This window comes from Peromyscus leucopus, chromosome 3 (assembly GCF_004664715.2).
Source record: "Peromyscus leucopus breed LL Stock chromosome 3, UCI_PerLeu_2.1, whole genome shotgun sequence".
Classification (NCBI taxonomy): domain Eukaryota; kingdom Metazoa; phylum Chordata; class Mammalia; order Rodentia; family Cricetidae; genus Peromyscus; species Peromyscus leucopus.
In genome coordinates this window covers 150122174-150137595 of record NC_051065.1, presented here as the reverse complement: position 1 = coordinate 150137595, position 15422 = coordinate 150122174, and the positions used below count along the sequence as shown (strand labels likewise).

General features: G+C 39.2%; 1 protein-coding gene across 1 annotated transcript in view; it reads left to right on the top strand.

Annotated features, from left to right (window-relative positions):
• The window catches only part of Kdm5a (lysine demethylase 5A), an 86288-nt gene extending 71334 nt beyond the window's left edge, over window positions 1-14954 (top strand). The window contains exons 25-28 of the mRNA XM_028880450.2: window positions 213-372; window positions 2850-3070; window positions 5419-5829; window positions 12240-14954. Coding sequence (XP_028736283.1) covers window positions 213-372; window positions 2850-3070; window positions 5419-5829; window positions 12240-12446 — 999 coding nt within the window. The 3' untranslated portion in view covers window positions 12447-14954. The remainder of the gene's footprint in view (window positions 1-212; window positions 373-2849; window positions 3071-5418; window positions 5830-12239) is intronic.
• The last annotated feature ends 468 nt before the right edge of the window (window positions 14955-15422 follow it).

Here is a 15422-nt window from a genome sequence, read left to right as displayed (position 1 = left end):
CAGATCCCCTGGAACTGGAGTTACAGACAGTTGTGAGCTGCCATGTAGGTGCTGGGAATTGAACCCAGGACTTCTGGAAGAGCAGCCAGTGCTCTTAACTGCTGAACCATCCCTCTAGCCCCATGTCAGAAGTTTTTAACCTGAAAGCATTCATTTATTGCTTTTTGCAGATTAAGGGGTTATAATTCTGATAACTTCTCCTTGTTCTTTAGGATACAGCCAGTGTGAAGTCCTCCAGTAGTCTGGAACCCAATCTCTTTTGTGATGAAGAAATTCCCATCAAATCTGAGGAAGTGGTTACTCACATGTGGACAGCACCTTCGTTCTGTGCAGAACATGCATATTCTTCTGCTTCTAAGAGTTGTTCTCAAGGTAATAATTACTCTTGGAAAGGTGTAGGATTGGAGCGTGTTGGCACATGCTTGTCATCCAAGCTCTTAGACAGGAGAGCCCCGGAGGTCAAGTTCTTTCCTAACTAGATAGCAAGTTTAAGGCCAGCCTGGACTACATGAGACCATGTCTTTATAAAAACAGAAGTGAGCCTGGGAAATGGTTCAGCACCAGCCATGCAAATCTGACAACCTAGGTCTGATTTCTAGAACCCTCATAAACATGCTAGCTGCAGTGGCTTTCCTCTGTAATCCAGTGCTGGTGCAGGAGATTGGCTAGGAATTCCTGGCCAGCTAGTCTGCAGTAAACAGCACAGCAGGAAAACAAGCCCTTCAACAAGGACTCTCAACAAAGACACTGTCGTCTAACCCCACATGCCGTGGCTGTACTCACACGGTAAATACAAAATAAACAAATCTGATAGAGTGTTTGCCTAACAAGTGCAGGGCCTAGGTTTGGTCCTCAGCACTGAGAAAAAAAAACAAAAAACGGGACTAGAGAAATGGCTCAGTGGTTAAGAACATTGGCTGCTCTTCCAGAGGACCTGAGTTCAATTCCTAGCACCCACATGGTGGCTGACAACCATCTGTAATAGGATCTGATGCCCTCTTCTTGCCTCAGGCATATATGCAGAGCACTCATACATAAAATATAAATATGGGGGCTAGAGAGATGGCTCAGAGGTTAAGAGCATCGACTGCTCTTCCAGAGGACCTGAGTTCAATTCCCAGTAACCACATGGTGGCTCACAACCATCTATAATGAGATCTGGCGCCCTCTTCTGTATACATAATAAATAAATAAATCTTTAAATATATATATATATATATATAAAATTTTTTAAAAAAATTATATATGTGTAGAAAGTAAGTTGAAACAGATAGAAAAGACATTATTAATTCAGGTTGTTAATCCCTCTTGAATACATACCTGATTGTCACTTACCAAAAGAACTTGAAAACATTATTGTGGTTGGAGAAAGTCCAAATCGGGTTTTCATTTTCTGTCATCAGATGATAGCCTGAAAAGGTGATAGAATTACAGAGTCCTAACTAGGAAAATGGTATAGGTCTCGTAGTCACATTTGTATAATCTCTGGCAGACCTTCACTTACCCTCTGCTTGAGCAGTACCAGCTGAATCTTAAAAAAAAAAAAAAAAAAAAAAAAAAAAAATTCATGCTGGCCTTGGGTATTTTTTTCTTTTGTGGAGTTTTTTTGGGGGGGTGTTTAGAGATAGAGTCTTACTCTAACTTTAGCTAGTTTAATCCTCTGTTGGCTTCAGACCTACAGCAGTCCTCTTGTATCAGCTTCCTGAGTGCTGGGATTACAAATGTGTGCCACTGTACCTGGTTAGGCTTCAGTATTATGGGGTTTGTTGTTGTTTTATTTTGTCTTAATTTTTTTTTTCTTTTTAAAATGTGTGTGAGTGTTTTGCCTGCTTGTATGTATGTGCACTGTGTCTATGCCTAGTGCCTAAAGAAGTCAAAAGAAGACATTAGATCCCTTGGAGCTAGAGTTATGGGTAGTTGTATGCTAACCATGTGGGTGCTGGTAATTGAACCTGTATATTGCAAGAGCAACAATGTTTTTAAATCAAACATTGTTTTGCTATTCTTAATTGTTAGAAAGTTCTTTCTTTTGGTGAATGTTTTCTCAATGATGTTCATTTTTCTTCTACCCAGAGAAAATAAGTAATACTTTATTTCACTGCTCTGGATAATGACCTCTTATTCCCAGAGATCTGCCTGCCTCTGCCTTTAGTTCCTAGTGCTGGGGTTAAAGGTGTGCACCACCACTGCCCTGTAAGAACCAGTTTTACACTGTAAATCAGCTATTGAGGGTGGCCCTTAGAATTTTAGCTTCGTGAGGGGTGGGGGTGTATATGTGCTCGAAGGCATAGGGTTGATGTCGGGTGTTTTCCATTATCAGTTTCAGTCCTGGTTTTTGTGACAGGATCTCTCATTTGAACCTGAAGGCCACTGATGGACTAGACAGGCTGCCCCGGGGATTTTTGGCTGCTCCATATCACAGCCCTCGGTTACAGTTAGAGTTGCCAACTGCCATACCCAGCTTCCTGGAGGGGGGGGGGTGCTGGGGATCCAAACTCGGGTTCTTATGCTTGTGTAGCAAATACTTTGCGCACTGAGCCATGTCCCCAACATCCTATATTCATTTTTTTTTTTATTTCATTTTTATTTTAAAGTCTAGCTACTTGGGAGCTTGAAATGAGGGGACCTTTTGAAACCACTCTAGGCAACATAATAATTTCTTTGGGAGGGGGTTGTTCTCCCCCCCCCCCAGCAAAAACATGCAGAAAACCCTTTTTTGATAGTGATATAATGAATTCAGTTATCTAAATTTACTATAGAGGGAGAGGTAAATTCCTTTCCTAAACATTTACTGTGAAAACATCTGTGTACCATTTCAACTTCTTTGTTTCCTGATGCTTTGGGGAAAGGTTCAAGCACACCAAGGAAGCAGCCTCGGAAGAGCCCTTTGGTCCCCCGAAGTCTGGAGCCTCCAGTGTTGGAGCTGTCTCCTGGAGCGAAAGCCCAGTTGGAAGAACTCATGATGGTTGGAGACCTCCTAGAAGTGTCTCTGGATGAGACACAACACATATGGCGGATTCTGCAGGCCACACATCCACCCTCAGAGGACAGATTCTTACATATCATGGAGGTATGGGCTTCATACTGACTTCAATAGTGATTTTTTTAAAGATATTTAACATGTCCATGTTCCTTAGTAGTATCACATATACTGTCAAAGGGATGGCTGAGTGTGTAGTAATTTGGCAGTTCTGTTCTCTGATTAAAGCAAAAATATTTGTTCGTGTGTGTGTGTGTGTGTGTGTGTGTGTCTGTCTGTCTGTCTGTCTGTCTGTCTCTATGTCTCTATGTCTCCCCCCCCCCAACCCCCACCCCACCCCCACAGGGTTTCTCTGTATAGTTTTGGTACCTGTCCTGGATCTCGCTCTGTAGACCAGGCTGGCCTTGAACTCACAGAGATCTGCCTGGCTCTGCCTCCTGAGTGCTGGGATTAAAGGCATGCGCCGCCTTCTGGGCTCCTTTGTTTTCTTTATTGAAATTTTATATAATAGTTCTTTTATTTCTGCTTGAAAAAAAGCAAGAATTAAAAAACAGTTTAGCCAAGTATCATGGCAGACATAAAACAGAGGAAGTGGAGGCAGGAAGATCAGGCAATAAAAGTCATCCTTGGCTACTTTGAAGCCAGCCTGAGACAGACAAGCAAACAAAAATCAAGCAGTTTAGGGGCTAGAGAGATGACTCAGTGTTTAAGAGAATATCCAAGCACCCATGTTGGATGGCTCACAACCACCTGTAACTCCAGCTCCAGGGGATCTGAAGGCCCTCTTCTCTATTTCAAAAACCCCTCAGCTTATAAGCATATATCCACACAGAAACACATACATACATACATATAATTTTAAATGTCTCTTTAAAAAAATCAAACAGTTTTAGAACAGTTGTCTTAGAACTGGGTATATGTGGTAATTTTTAGAAGGTGGGGCTGAGGAGATGGCTCAGTAGGTAACGTGATTGCTGTGCCAATATGAGGACCAAAGTTTGGAGCTCTAGTACCTATATTAAAAAAAAAAAACAACAACAACAACAACCTAGGTGATCTTGGCCATTAAATAATCCCAGTGTATGAGAGACAGGCAGGGAATCTTTGGAGCAAACTAGCTAGTCACACTAGCCAAAACGGTGAGCTCCATGTTCAGCAAGAAAGCATACCTTGGTTTGTATAAGGTGGAGAGTGATTGAGGAAGACACAGATACCAACTTCAGGCTTCCACACACATTGGAACTTACATACATATGTATACACATGCCACAGGTGTGTGCCTGTGCACAGGAAAAAAGGTAAGGGGGGGTTAAGCAGAACTACATGAGTTGGAAAGGAGAGTTCACAGTCATGTACTGCATTTACATTAGCAGTTTGTATTTCATACTGGTGTTACATCTCCTTTGATCATGCTAGGATTATAGGCATGAGCAATCCATTCCTGAATATAGGGTTGGTATTATTTTCTATTCTTTTTTCTTCATTGAATGTTGTCTCTCAAAGGGGTCTCACTATGTAGCCTCGACTGTCTTTGATCTCAAAGAGATCCACCTACTTCTGCCTCTAGAGTGCTGGGCAGTTAAAAGTGTGCACACCGTACTTGGCTTATTCAGTTTCTTATTTATTTTCTTTTTTTCTTTGAGACAGGGACTTTGGCAGTCCAAACTTTCTGAGAAGCAAAGGATGACCTTAACCTTCTGATCTTCCTGCCTCTACCTCCCACGTGCTGGGGTTATAGGCACACACACACCCTACACACACATCTGGTGTTATGGTATGCTGGGGATCAAATTCAGGGCTTTATGAATGATCTACCTGCTGAGAGATGGCTCAGTGGCTAAGAGCACATCTGCTCTTTCAGAGGTCCTGAATTCAATTCCCAGCAACCACATGGCGGCTCACAGCCATCCATAATGAGATCTGATGCCCTCTTCTGACCTGCAAGCATAAATGTAGGCAGAACACTGTATACATAATAAATAAATAAATCTGAAAAAAAAATCTTTGGTGCAGTGGGTACATCACAAAAGCTATCATCTTACCTTTTTTTTTTTTTTTTGAGTAGACCACTTGTATTATGTACATTCATATTATATGTAAATACCACCACAGTCCATCCCTAGAACTCATTTTGGGACCTGGGAAGTTGAGACACACTCATTACATAGACCAGGCTGTCCTTCAACCTTCAGCATCCCCTTGCCACTGCCTTCCAAGTGTTGAAATTACATATGTGTACCGCCAATGCCCAGCTTCCCACAACTCTGTAATCATCCCAAACAGGAAATCTGTACCATTAAACAATAAGTCTGTTTCCTTTCCTTCACCTCCTATTCTACTTTTTGTGTCTAATTTGTTCTAAGTGCCTTACAGAATAGAATGGCACTATTTCTTTGAAGTTTTGCATTAAAATTCTGGTTAATTTTATATTTTTGAAGGATGATAGCATGGAAGAGAAACCACTGAAAATGAAAGGAAAGGATTCTTCAGAGAAGAAACGAAAGCGGAAGCTGGAGAAGGTAGAACAGTTTTTTGGAGAAGGAAAACAGAAGACCAAGGAGCTAAAGAAAATAGATAAACCTAAAAAGAAGAAATTAAAATTAAATGTGGACAAATCAAAAGAGCTGAACAAATTGGCCAAGAAGCTAGCGAAAGAAGAAGAGAGAAAGAAAAAGAAAGAAAAGGCTGCTGCAGCCAAAGTTGAGCTTGTGAAAGAGAGTACTGAGAGGAAAAGAGAGAAAAAAGTGCTGGATATCCCCTCAAAGTATGACTGGTCAGGAGCAGAGGAGTCTGATGATGAGAATGCTGTGTGCGCAGCTCAGAACTGCCAAAGGCCGTGTAAGGACAAGGTGAGGTGCAAGGGCTCATCGACGGGTGTGAAAGGGCCAGAGCTAATGATGCTTGTGGAGATGTGTGTGTAAAATGATAACTATTTGTGATTCCAGGATTTGGACTTCTAGCATCATTTTTTCTACAGTTTTTATAAACCATTTTAAATAGTGAAGCTACTTAAGTGTGCCTAGTGGAGAAATGCTTTCTTTTAAGTCATTTATTAGAGATACACAGAAGGATAGAAAAGTCCCTTGACACTCTTGGCAAGCAGTGTATTTCATACACAGTGTGCAGGTCAGGCTTCAAACCACTCTTCCAACCTCCCTTGGTGTAATTCAGAACTAGATGGCTGGTCTATTAGCCACAATAACCTGAAAAAAGTCCATGCTTAGGTTACTCACACTCTAGATAAAGGATACTCTCTTAAATAGAATATGATTTTTTTAAGCAAATAATTCATACTCTTAATGGTATTCTTAGAATTTTTCAGCCTAGGCTAGTAGATGGCTTAGTGGTTAAAGGTGCTTGTTGCGAAGCTTGACAATCTGAGTTCATTCCAAGGACTACATGGCAGAAGTACAGAACTAGCTTCCTCAAGTTGTCCTCTGACTCTCATGTGGACTATTATTTTTATTTCATGTACATGTAGTAACTTTCTTAACTCTAAATTTTAAGTACAGTAATTCTGTGTTGGCTATTTTTTAGATTATAGTTATGATAATTTCTGGGAGAAATGGACAGACTTAATTGGGGGGGAGGATCTCAATTCTTTAAGTGATTGGAAACTTTTATTCTTCCTGTCAAGAATACTAATAAGGAGCCATTGTGGCAGTACACATTTGTAATTCAGCATCTGGGTGGCAGAGAAAAGGAAGGTTTCAAGTTAGAAACCAAGTTGGGCTACCTAGTGAGATCTTGTCTCAACAATAAATTTTAAAACCTATTATTTTAAAGGGCTAGGGAGAAAGCTCAGCTGTGAAGTGCTTACATCTAAGGTTCTGAGTACAAGAACCTATATAAAAGCTGGGCATCACAGCCATGTCTGTGACAATAGCACTGAGGCAAAATGGGGAGAAAGGGAGGGCAGATGTGGAGACAGGTGGAACCCCCAAACTTTTCAAGGCCACACTTGAGCTGCTTGCTGAGCTCCAGGTTCAGTGAGAGATCCTGTGTCAAAAGTGAGGTGGAGCAGTAGAGGAAGATAGCTGCTGTTGACCTGACACCACACGCACAGTTTATAATTTTGAGTGTATTCTCAGACCCTTCATTGTTTAGAGTGGGAAATATTCCTCAGCTTAAAAATGAAAGATAAGAGCCGGGCGTTGGTGGCGCACGCCTTTAATCCCAGCACTCGGGAGGCAGAGCCAGGCGGATCTCTGTGAGTTCGAGGCCAGCCTGGGCTACCAAGTGAGCTCCAGGAAAGGCGCAAAGCTACACAGAGAACCTGTCTCGAAAAAAAAAAAAAAAAAAAAAAAAAAAAAAAAAAAGAAAGATAAGACAGCGTTGGCGCACGCCTTTAATCCCAGCACTCAGGAGGCAGAGCCAGGCAGATCTTTGTGAGTTTGAGGCCAGCCTGGGCTACAGAGCGAGATCCAGGAAAGGCACAAAGCTACACAGAGGGAAAAAAAAAAAAAAAAAAAAGGAAAGATAAATAAAACCACTGTTTCTTGAAGGGGGTGCCCCACTCAGCCTTCTGAATTTAAGTACTTAGCACAATTTTAGAGCCTGAAAGGGCCTGAGAGGTCTCTTGTTCTGGCTCCTCACATTTGCATATCTGATGTGACCAAACTTACAGAACTTACTAGTGGTAGAACCCCAAAACCTTTTAAAAGCCAACCCTGGCTCTTTGACTGTTCCAACTGAGGTTCTCTAATCAGGTTTCCAACTCCTGAATAATTTTTTGTTTATTTACTAAACAGGCTGATGGAAGATTAGCTTTTCTTCTTTGGCTATGAAAATATTAGTCGCTCATTGCTGTTAGATCTTTCTTCTCTCTTCTTCTTTAGCTAATTTTCAGTAATTTCAGTGCTAACAATATGTCAGTTCACTGACTATCCTGTCCTCTTCCTTCAGCATGCAAACACTACAGGTACTACCACCCCATTCACTATATAATTAAATATAAAATTAACTTATGAAAAAGAGAGAACATTGTCTGTGAAGACATTTCATAACAGGAAGTGCTATATAAGTGTAAAGAGGTAGTCATTACTTTTAAATGAACCATGAAATTTGTTCCTACAATAGTTGGTATTTGTGTGGGTACATTTTCATAGAACATAGATTTAGCTACATATTCAGGGAAAATGTCTATAACAGTTAAAGATGAGCATAATGTATTTTTCCCCATCATTAGCTTAAGTGAAATAAATTTAATGTTATATTTCTCTGTTAATTCTATACAGATTACTTCAGATTATAAATATTTCATCTGTAATTGCTATTTTGCGGTTTATTTCTGGCACTAGTTTTACTAATAAGAATTTCCAACTTTTTAAATTTGTAGTTAAGTGTCTAACATATAATATATAGCTTCAGATAAGAAAAACACTTTTTCAGGAAAATATCATGCAAATAAGAAAAACCTTAGAGTTCATTGGTTTTTAGCTGAATGTCCCTTCATCATTTCTCCTATCAGTAATGGCTGTTATTTTTTCTAAAAATAGAAAAATTCAGTGGTTACTTGAATGTTCCTAGCTTCAATTTCAAAACAACTTACAAAGAGTAAAGAAAGATAACACCAGAGTACTGTGAAGGGTTCTGAAAGGCTGTTTCTTCCATCATTTATGAAGTTTGAGCTAAAATTAATTTTATAACAATATAGAGGTATTTCAGAAATGTTTTAAAATCCAGAGAAGCCTTTTCTCCCTGAAGTCTGCTCCTGTATCTGTCTTTGTGTTAACAGTGAAACATGTTTAAAAGAAGAAATTCTTTTAGGTTAATATTTGAGTAGCTTTTTTTTATTTTCAGCATTAGAATAAACAATCATAGTTGAGCATGGTGGTGTATGGTTTAATCCCAGAACTCAGACAGCAGAGTCAGGCGGATCTCTGAATACGAGGACAGCCAGAGCTACATAGTGAGACCCTGTCTCACAAAAAAATAAAAAAAGAATAATCATTTTACATACGATGATATACTGTTTCCCTCTTTTCACATTCCATTTCTTTTTCTCTTGATTATACTGGAATAAAACCCAGGTTTTTAAATCCTTAAAGATACTAGGCAAGCATTCTTAGCACTGAGCTGTTAAACACTCAACTTCAATATATTACTTAACGTCTGTGTCTGTGGGGGGCAGTGTTCACATGGTAGTCAGAGGATAGTAGTCAGTTCTCTCTTCACCGTGTGGAATCCACCCAAGACATCAATTCATATTGATTGTCAGGCTTGGCAGCAAGTGCTCTTCCTACAAGAGATCTTTCTGGCCCTGTTTCTCTTACATAGAACACAGTAACCTATTTGTACTGTATTACTAGATTTTTACTGGTTAATTTATCAGCTCATAGTTGATGTAGGTTTTTTTGTTTGTTTTTAAAATCTAGGGTCTTGCTATGCTACCTGTAAGGCTTCAAGAGGTCCTCTTGCTTGCACCTCTCAAATTAATGCGACTTGCATTTTGGAGGAATTAGTTAATTACTATTTTTTTTAATTTACTGAATGATGAAACCCTTTTCCCTGAACAGTGAATGAAGGTAGGTGTGACTATTAGAATGTAGAATGCAGTTAGCCAGATTCCACGCTTAGGAACTTTTAGGTTACTGCATAGGTTGTCGCCTCTCTCAGAATTGTCTGTGGTTTCAGTTGACATTCTGAACTTTTTTTTTTTGCTTGTGATCCTGTGGGGCTTTTCATATGGCAGTGGAATTCAGATTGATTGTTCATAGATGAATTGAATTGTTAAGTGAAGGATACAGTTTTCCTTATTGTATTATCAGGGTAGATTGTTCCATAACTAGAAGGCTGCAGTAGAATCTGTACATCAGTGACTAACTCAAGAAAAATGGTATCTTTTTTGAAATAGTGGAAGAGATAGAACAGGAAGATACTTCTCGTCAAAATCACACAAGAGAAAATACTGCTTTTTCTTTATATATATATATTAATTAACTTTTTGGTTTTTTGATTTTTCCAAGACAAGGTTTCTTTGTGTAATAGCCTTAGCTGTCTCAGAATTCACTTTATAGACTAGGCTGTCCTCAAACGCGCAGAGATCTGCTCACCTCTATCTCCCAAGTCCTGGGATTAAAGGCATGTACCACCATGCCTGACTCATGCCTTCCTTACTTAAAAGGAAATAATAAATTTAGTTTTTAGAAACTGGAAGCCAGTGGGTACAGTGAAAAATTTAAAAACCATAGAATGATTTTTTTTTTCCCCTAAATTGGTAGCATTTTTTACTATGGACTAGCATAAATGTCTTGATTGGATTAATAGGGTTAGAGGTAGGAGTGAAGGAATCTGTTGGTTGGAGTAGCATCATAAAACATCATAGTAGCTGGGCATGATGGCTCACACCTTTATTCCCTGCACTTGGGAGGCAGAGGCAGGCACATCTCTGAGTTCAAGGCAGCCTGGTCTACAGTGTAAGTTCCAGGACGGTCAGGGCTTCACAGAGAAACACTGTCTTTGGTGGAGGGTTGGGGCGGGGAATCATATTATCCGAAATCTATGCAATTCCATGAAGCACAGGTCATTTTTCTAATTCCTTTATAAGCTCCAAACACCTAAAACATGCATCTTTAGTTCACCTGCAATGGTTAGCAGTTTATAAATGTTTACTTTCCTATAGCTCCTTTATGTTTACTTTATTCTACAGCCTGTTATCTCCTAACTTTTCGCTGGTTATAGCAGGGTCATTGTGATCTGTTTCTTAACTATACTTTTGCTTTCTTTTGAGGCAAAACATACAGTTACAAATAAATAGAATTTAGTTTAGGTGGGAGTAGTTAAGTTGCTCTGAACTTACAGGAAGCAATATCACAAAGAGACATCAGTGGTCTGAATCATCTAGAATGTCTTAAAGTCCACACTCAAGTTCTAAGTGTATAGTTTCCTTTAATAAACTTAAAACTTTGCCTCTGAGACCCCAACATTGTGAAGGCTAAGACAGAGGATCTCCTTTGAGCCTGGTGGAGTGCTAGACCAAAGATGAAGTTTCAGGCTAGCCTGGACTATGCAGTAAGACTATATGCCTAAGGGGAACACCTAAAGAATTTGATTATGGGAAGAAAAAAAAATTTTTAGAAAAATACAAATATTTAAGAGTACTTAAAATAGAAATGATAAAAGTTAACAAAAGCCAAAGGACAATATTTTATAAATAATTTTTCCATCTTTTATTACAAGTCCAAAATTACTGACATGATTGTTGTAAATTTTACAAGCTACGGAAACATTTTGAAAACCACTCACTTTCCCTGAATAAAACTTACTTACCTAGCCCAAGGCCTCTTTTGTTCTCCACTGGCTGTCTGATAAAGTTCATGGTTTTAAGTGGCTTCCTGTATCACCACCACAGTGATCAGCCTTTGTATTGTGAAGGAGGAGGACTAGCTCTTTGCATCTTGATAGAATCTTGTCTACTGTGACATTAAGTGTAAGAACCACAATCGCCTTCCAAACAGAAAAGCCTGAAGTTACACTACCTTGCCTTACTGAAAACACCAAGGTGTAAAGTCACCAAGCCAAAGTCCTTTCCTGTCTCCTGTAGTCACTGTAGGCCCTAAAGGATTAGTGTTGGCCTGGCATCTGCCACTGACACTTGTCATTTTTTCAGACTAATTTTAAACCCCAGAGTAATCTATTGACCTGTGTCTTTGACTGTTGTAATTGGTTAACTTGTAAGATTTGACCTCTGATATTTGCTAACTTTTTATAGGGAGTTGTATTTGTAACGGAAGAAGAGAAGAATAAAAAATAGTAGTTTTAAAAGTGGCCTATGTGACTGCTTTTCTAAAAAGGTATTTAATGCTCTTAGTACTTTGGCTTATCTCTTTGAAATAAAGCTAATCCACAGGATTGCCTCACATTGTTGTACTCTTCCTTTTCTTGATTGTTAATTGCATTGTCTTAGAGCCTAGAAACTGTTAATATTAGCTAAAACTACTTGGCTGCTCTATTAGAAGTTTCTTTTTTTGTCAAGTATTCCCCAATCATGTTTCTGCCTCACACGGAACCCCAGGTATTCATGAGGTAATAGAGTACCTAAGAGGCCTAATTTTGTGGACACACTATGGTAAACTATAATTTGGGGGTATTAACTTATCAGCTTCTTTCTTTGAAAAATAACCCCATAAGAAGTCATATCTATCTCTGGATATCCCAATTGTTTGCTCTCCTTTAAGCCAAGAAAGCTCTTTGGTTTGCTTTTATTCTGGTCTTACTGTTACGATACTAAACATTTCCTAATCTTTATCTTCTACAGGTAGACTGGGTGCAATGTGATGGTGGCTGTGATGAGTGGTTTCATCAAGTTTGTGTTGGTGTATCTCCAGAAATGGCTGAAAATGAAGATTACATCTGTATAAACTGTGCAAAGAAGCAGGGGCCAGATAGCCCAGGCCAAGCACCACCTCCTCCCTTCATAATGAGCTACAAACTTCCAATGGAAGATCTTAAAGAGACCAGTTAGCAGATGCTTGGTTAGCTTGCAACATGGGGGGAAGTGGACCACATTGAGACCTTACTCATCAAGCAGAGTGGTTTCGACCACTCAGAATGTTGTTTCCAAAGATGAATGGACTTCAGAGAAAGTCCTCTTAGTGCTGGCTTCCTCTGTGCATGGATTGTGTGGGCTACATTCTCAAATCATCCGTGCAGAGGATGTCTTCTTGGTACAGCAGCCAGTATTTTAGCTCTTGACTCCTTTGAGTATGGCTTGCTACATTAAGAGCAGGTTCTTGATGGAACTCTTGGAAGGCTGTGTGTCATTAACACATTGATGTGCTTAGTGGGACATATTAGGGGTGGCTTGTGACCAACTGAAACTAGTTGTAAAGGTTACAACCTACAGGTGGTGCCATCAGAAGGCTCTGGTTGTTTGAATCTCCTTAATTAGGATAATTGAACAGGAGTCAGAGTACAATTTTTTCCATAATTTACTGGCATTTAAGTCCCACTGATCCAGCTAGTAGGAGCAGGCCAAAGTTATCCCTTCTAGAAGTCTCGGGGTGGCAGTGCAGTCTGTGGACCTCAGCTGCTTGTGCTTATTTATACCAATAAGAAAATCCTCCAAAAGAGCCCCTTACTTTCCTTAGGAGGATATCAGCAGGTTAGGAAATCTGACTAGACTGGGTTCTGGGAAGAAGGATTTTTTCTTATTTCAAGGCAAGTTAGCCCATTGGTTTGAGAAGTCTGTCTGGGTCTGTTTTAGAGAAGAGAGGTACATGGATCCAGGTTTCTGGAGGGAATAGGGATGACTAATGAGAACATTTTACTGAGCCTCAGTGATGCATGCTTATCTGGGAAACCCTCATTCACAAGTATTCCAGACTCCACCATGCTTCAGGCATGGCCATGAGCAAGACTGGCAAATAACAGCTTTTGCCTTGCAGCCCTAACCCTGATGCCTGTAGTTTCCAACATAGCCCCAGAAGATGTTGATGAATAACACCATGGCTTCATCAGAGGATATGGGGTTATAGGTCCTCTGGTGGAAGCTGTTTTAGTAAATCCGTTTTTAAAAAGAAAGAAAGACTTGTTTTTACTTTTTTCTAAATGTCTCTGACTACTGACTGTTCTATAGATTATTTTTCCTTTTTTAATATGCATATATGAATATAGATATATATATATATATATATTTACTGTTACCAGCAGCGTATGACAGAGTTTGAGCATCAGAAATCCATTTGGGAGCTTGCATTTTCTTTCTGCTTTTTGATAAATCCCATTCCTTCCTTGTAGTACAAGGAGTTAGCACTCCCTTCTCCATTCTCACCTAAACATATCTTCCACTTTTCTTCTCTTGGAATAGATGATATATTTCCTCCATGTTGGGACTTGTCCCTGTCTGTCGGGCAGCTTGGTCGTACTCTAGTCAGTGCTGAATGTTTTGTATGTTTGAAACTATGGTGCTGTGTCCTCTCCCCCTGTTGTGTCCTGTGTTCTTATAAAGGTGTTAGGTGTACTCTGTAAACTCTACTAGAAGGGGACTAATATATTTTAAAGGACAAAAAAATTTTCTAAAAATATTTTATCTTCACTGTCCTATGTTCTTTATTTTGGTTTAAGAATCTGCAGTTTGACTTAAACTCATCAGTTGTCCTCTTCAAGGGGGCATTGAGCAAACCTAGAAAGTTGGTGGTTTCTGCTCCCCATTGCCCCGGTCTCTTAAGGAAATGTCTTCTAGTAACTAGAAGTGAGATGTACTGTCCAGTTACAGACTGTGTGGGTATGAGGGTTACCTCAAAAGGCATCTTAAAAAGAGAAAAGGTTTTTCTTATGAAATGCCTTCTTCCCAAGTGCTAACCAGGCTTGACCCTGCTTAGCTTTCGAGGTCAGATGAGATATACACATGCAGGTGGTACGGCTGTAGGTACAACATCCAGTTTCTGGTTTATACTACCTACTTTTTGGTCTCTTCACTTATTAGCTAACATTTGAATATCTTGACCAGTTATGTGGTTTGAATGTGTTGTGCTTGTGTCTTGAATTTCCATCTCCATGTGGGTGTGAGTAGCAGTTACAAATTAATTAAATAATTACTTAATTTCATATATTTTGTTTTACCAAACTATGAAGATTATCATTTAAGAATTTTATTTGGTTGAAGTTATAACGAAAAAAGCACAATATTTTTTTTTTTTAACCTTTTTGTCTTTGTAAAAGACTTGAAATACCTGTGGTTTAAAAATTGAGTGTACTTCCACCCTTCGGAAATTTAAAATGTAAGTGATGGAATCCCAGAATGCATTTAAAAAATTGGATTTTCCTTCCAATTAACTTTTCCATTAACTGTTACCAGAACAGAGAGCCATGAGGATGCTGAAAGGTGACTGTTTGGGGAATAATTCGTGTACTTTGTACAGTGTTTGTCCATTGGAGACCTCAGAAATAGGCAGTCTGTACCTGTGACTAGCTGCCTGTCATCTTCTGACATTTTGAAACTTTAAATATATAATTTAATTGATTCATTTGACTCTTTCTGTACTTATTTGAGAAATTTGATTTGTCTTAACCATGATTTATGCCAAACTCAAAAGAATATAAGAGAGGGTCTGGGAAGATGTTTCAACAGTTAAGAGCACTGACTGCTCTTCCAGAGGACCCAGGTTCAGTTCTCAGCACTACATGGTGGCCCACACCATCAGTAACTATAGTTCCAGGGGATCCTACATCCTCTTCTGACCTCCAAGAGCACTGCACATGTGTGCACAGACATATATTCAGGAAAATATTCAAACACATAAAATAGAATTAATTAAATTATATAATATTCTTCTAAGGATATGAGAGAAAAACTAGCACTCTACCCATACCACAAATTTAAAAAAAAACAAAAACAAAAAACCTATAGTTTGTGAGTTAGTGAAATAAGAGTCATCTATTTAAGGAAAAGTAGATGTTCTAATGTAAAACATTGTTTCACGAAAATTACAACTAACTC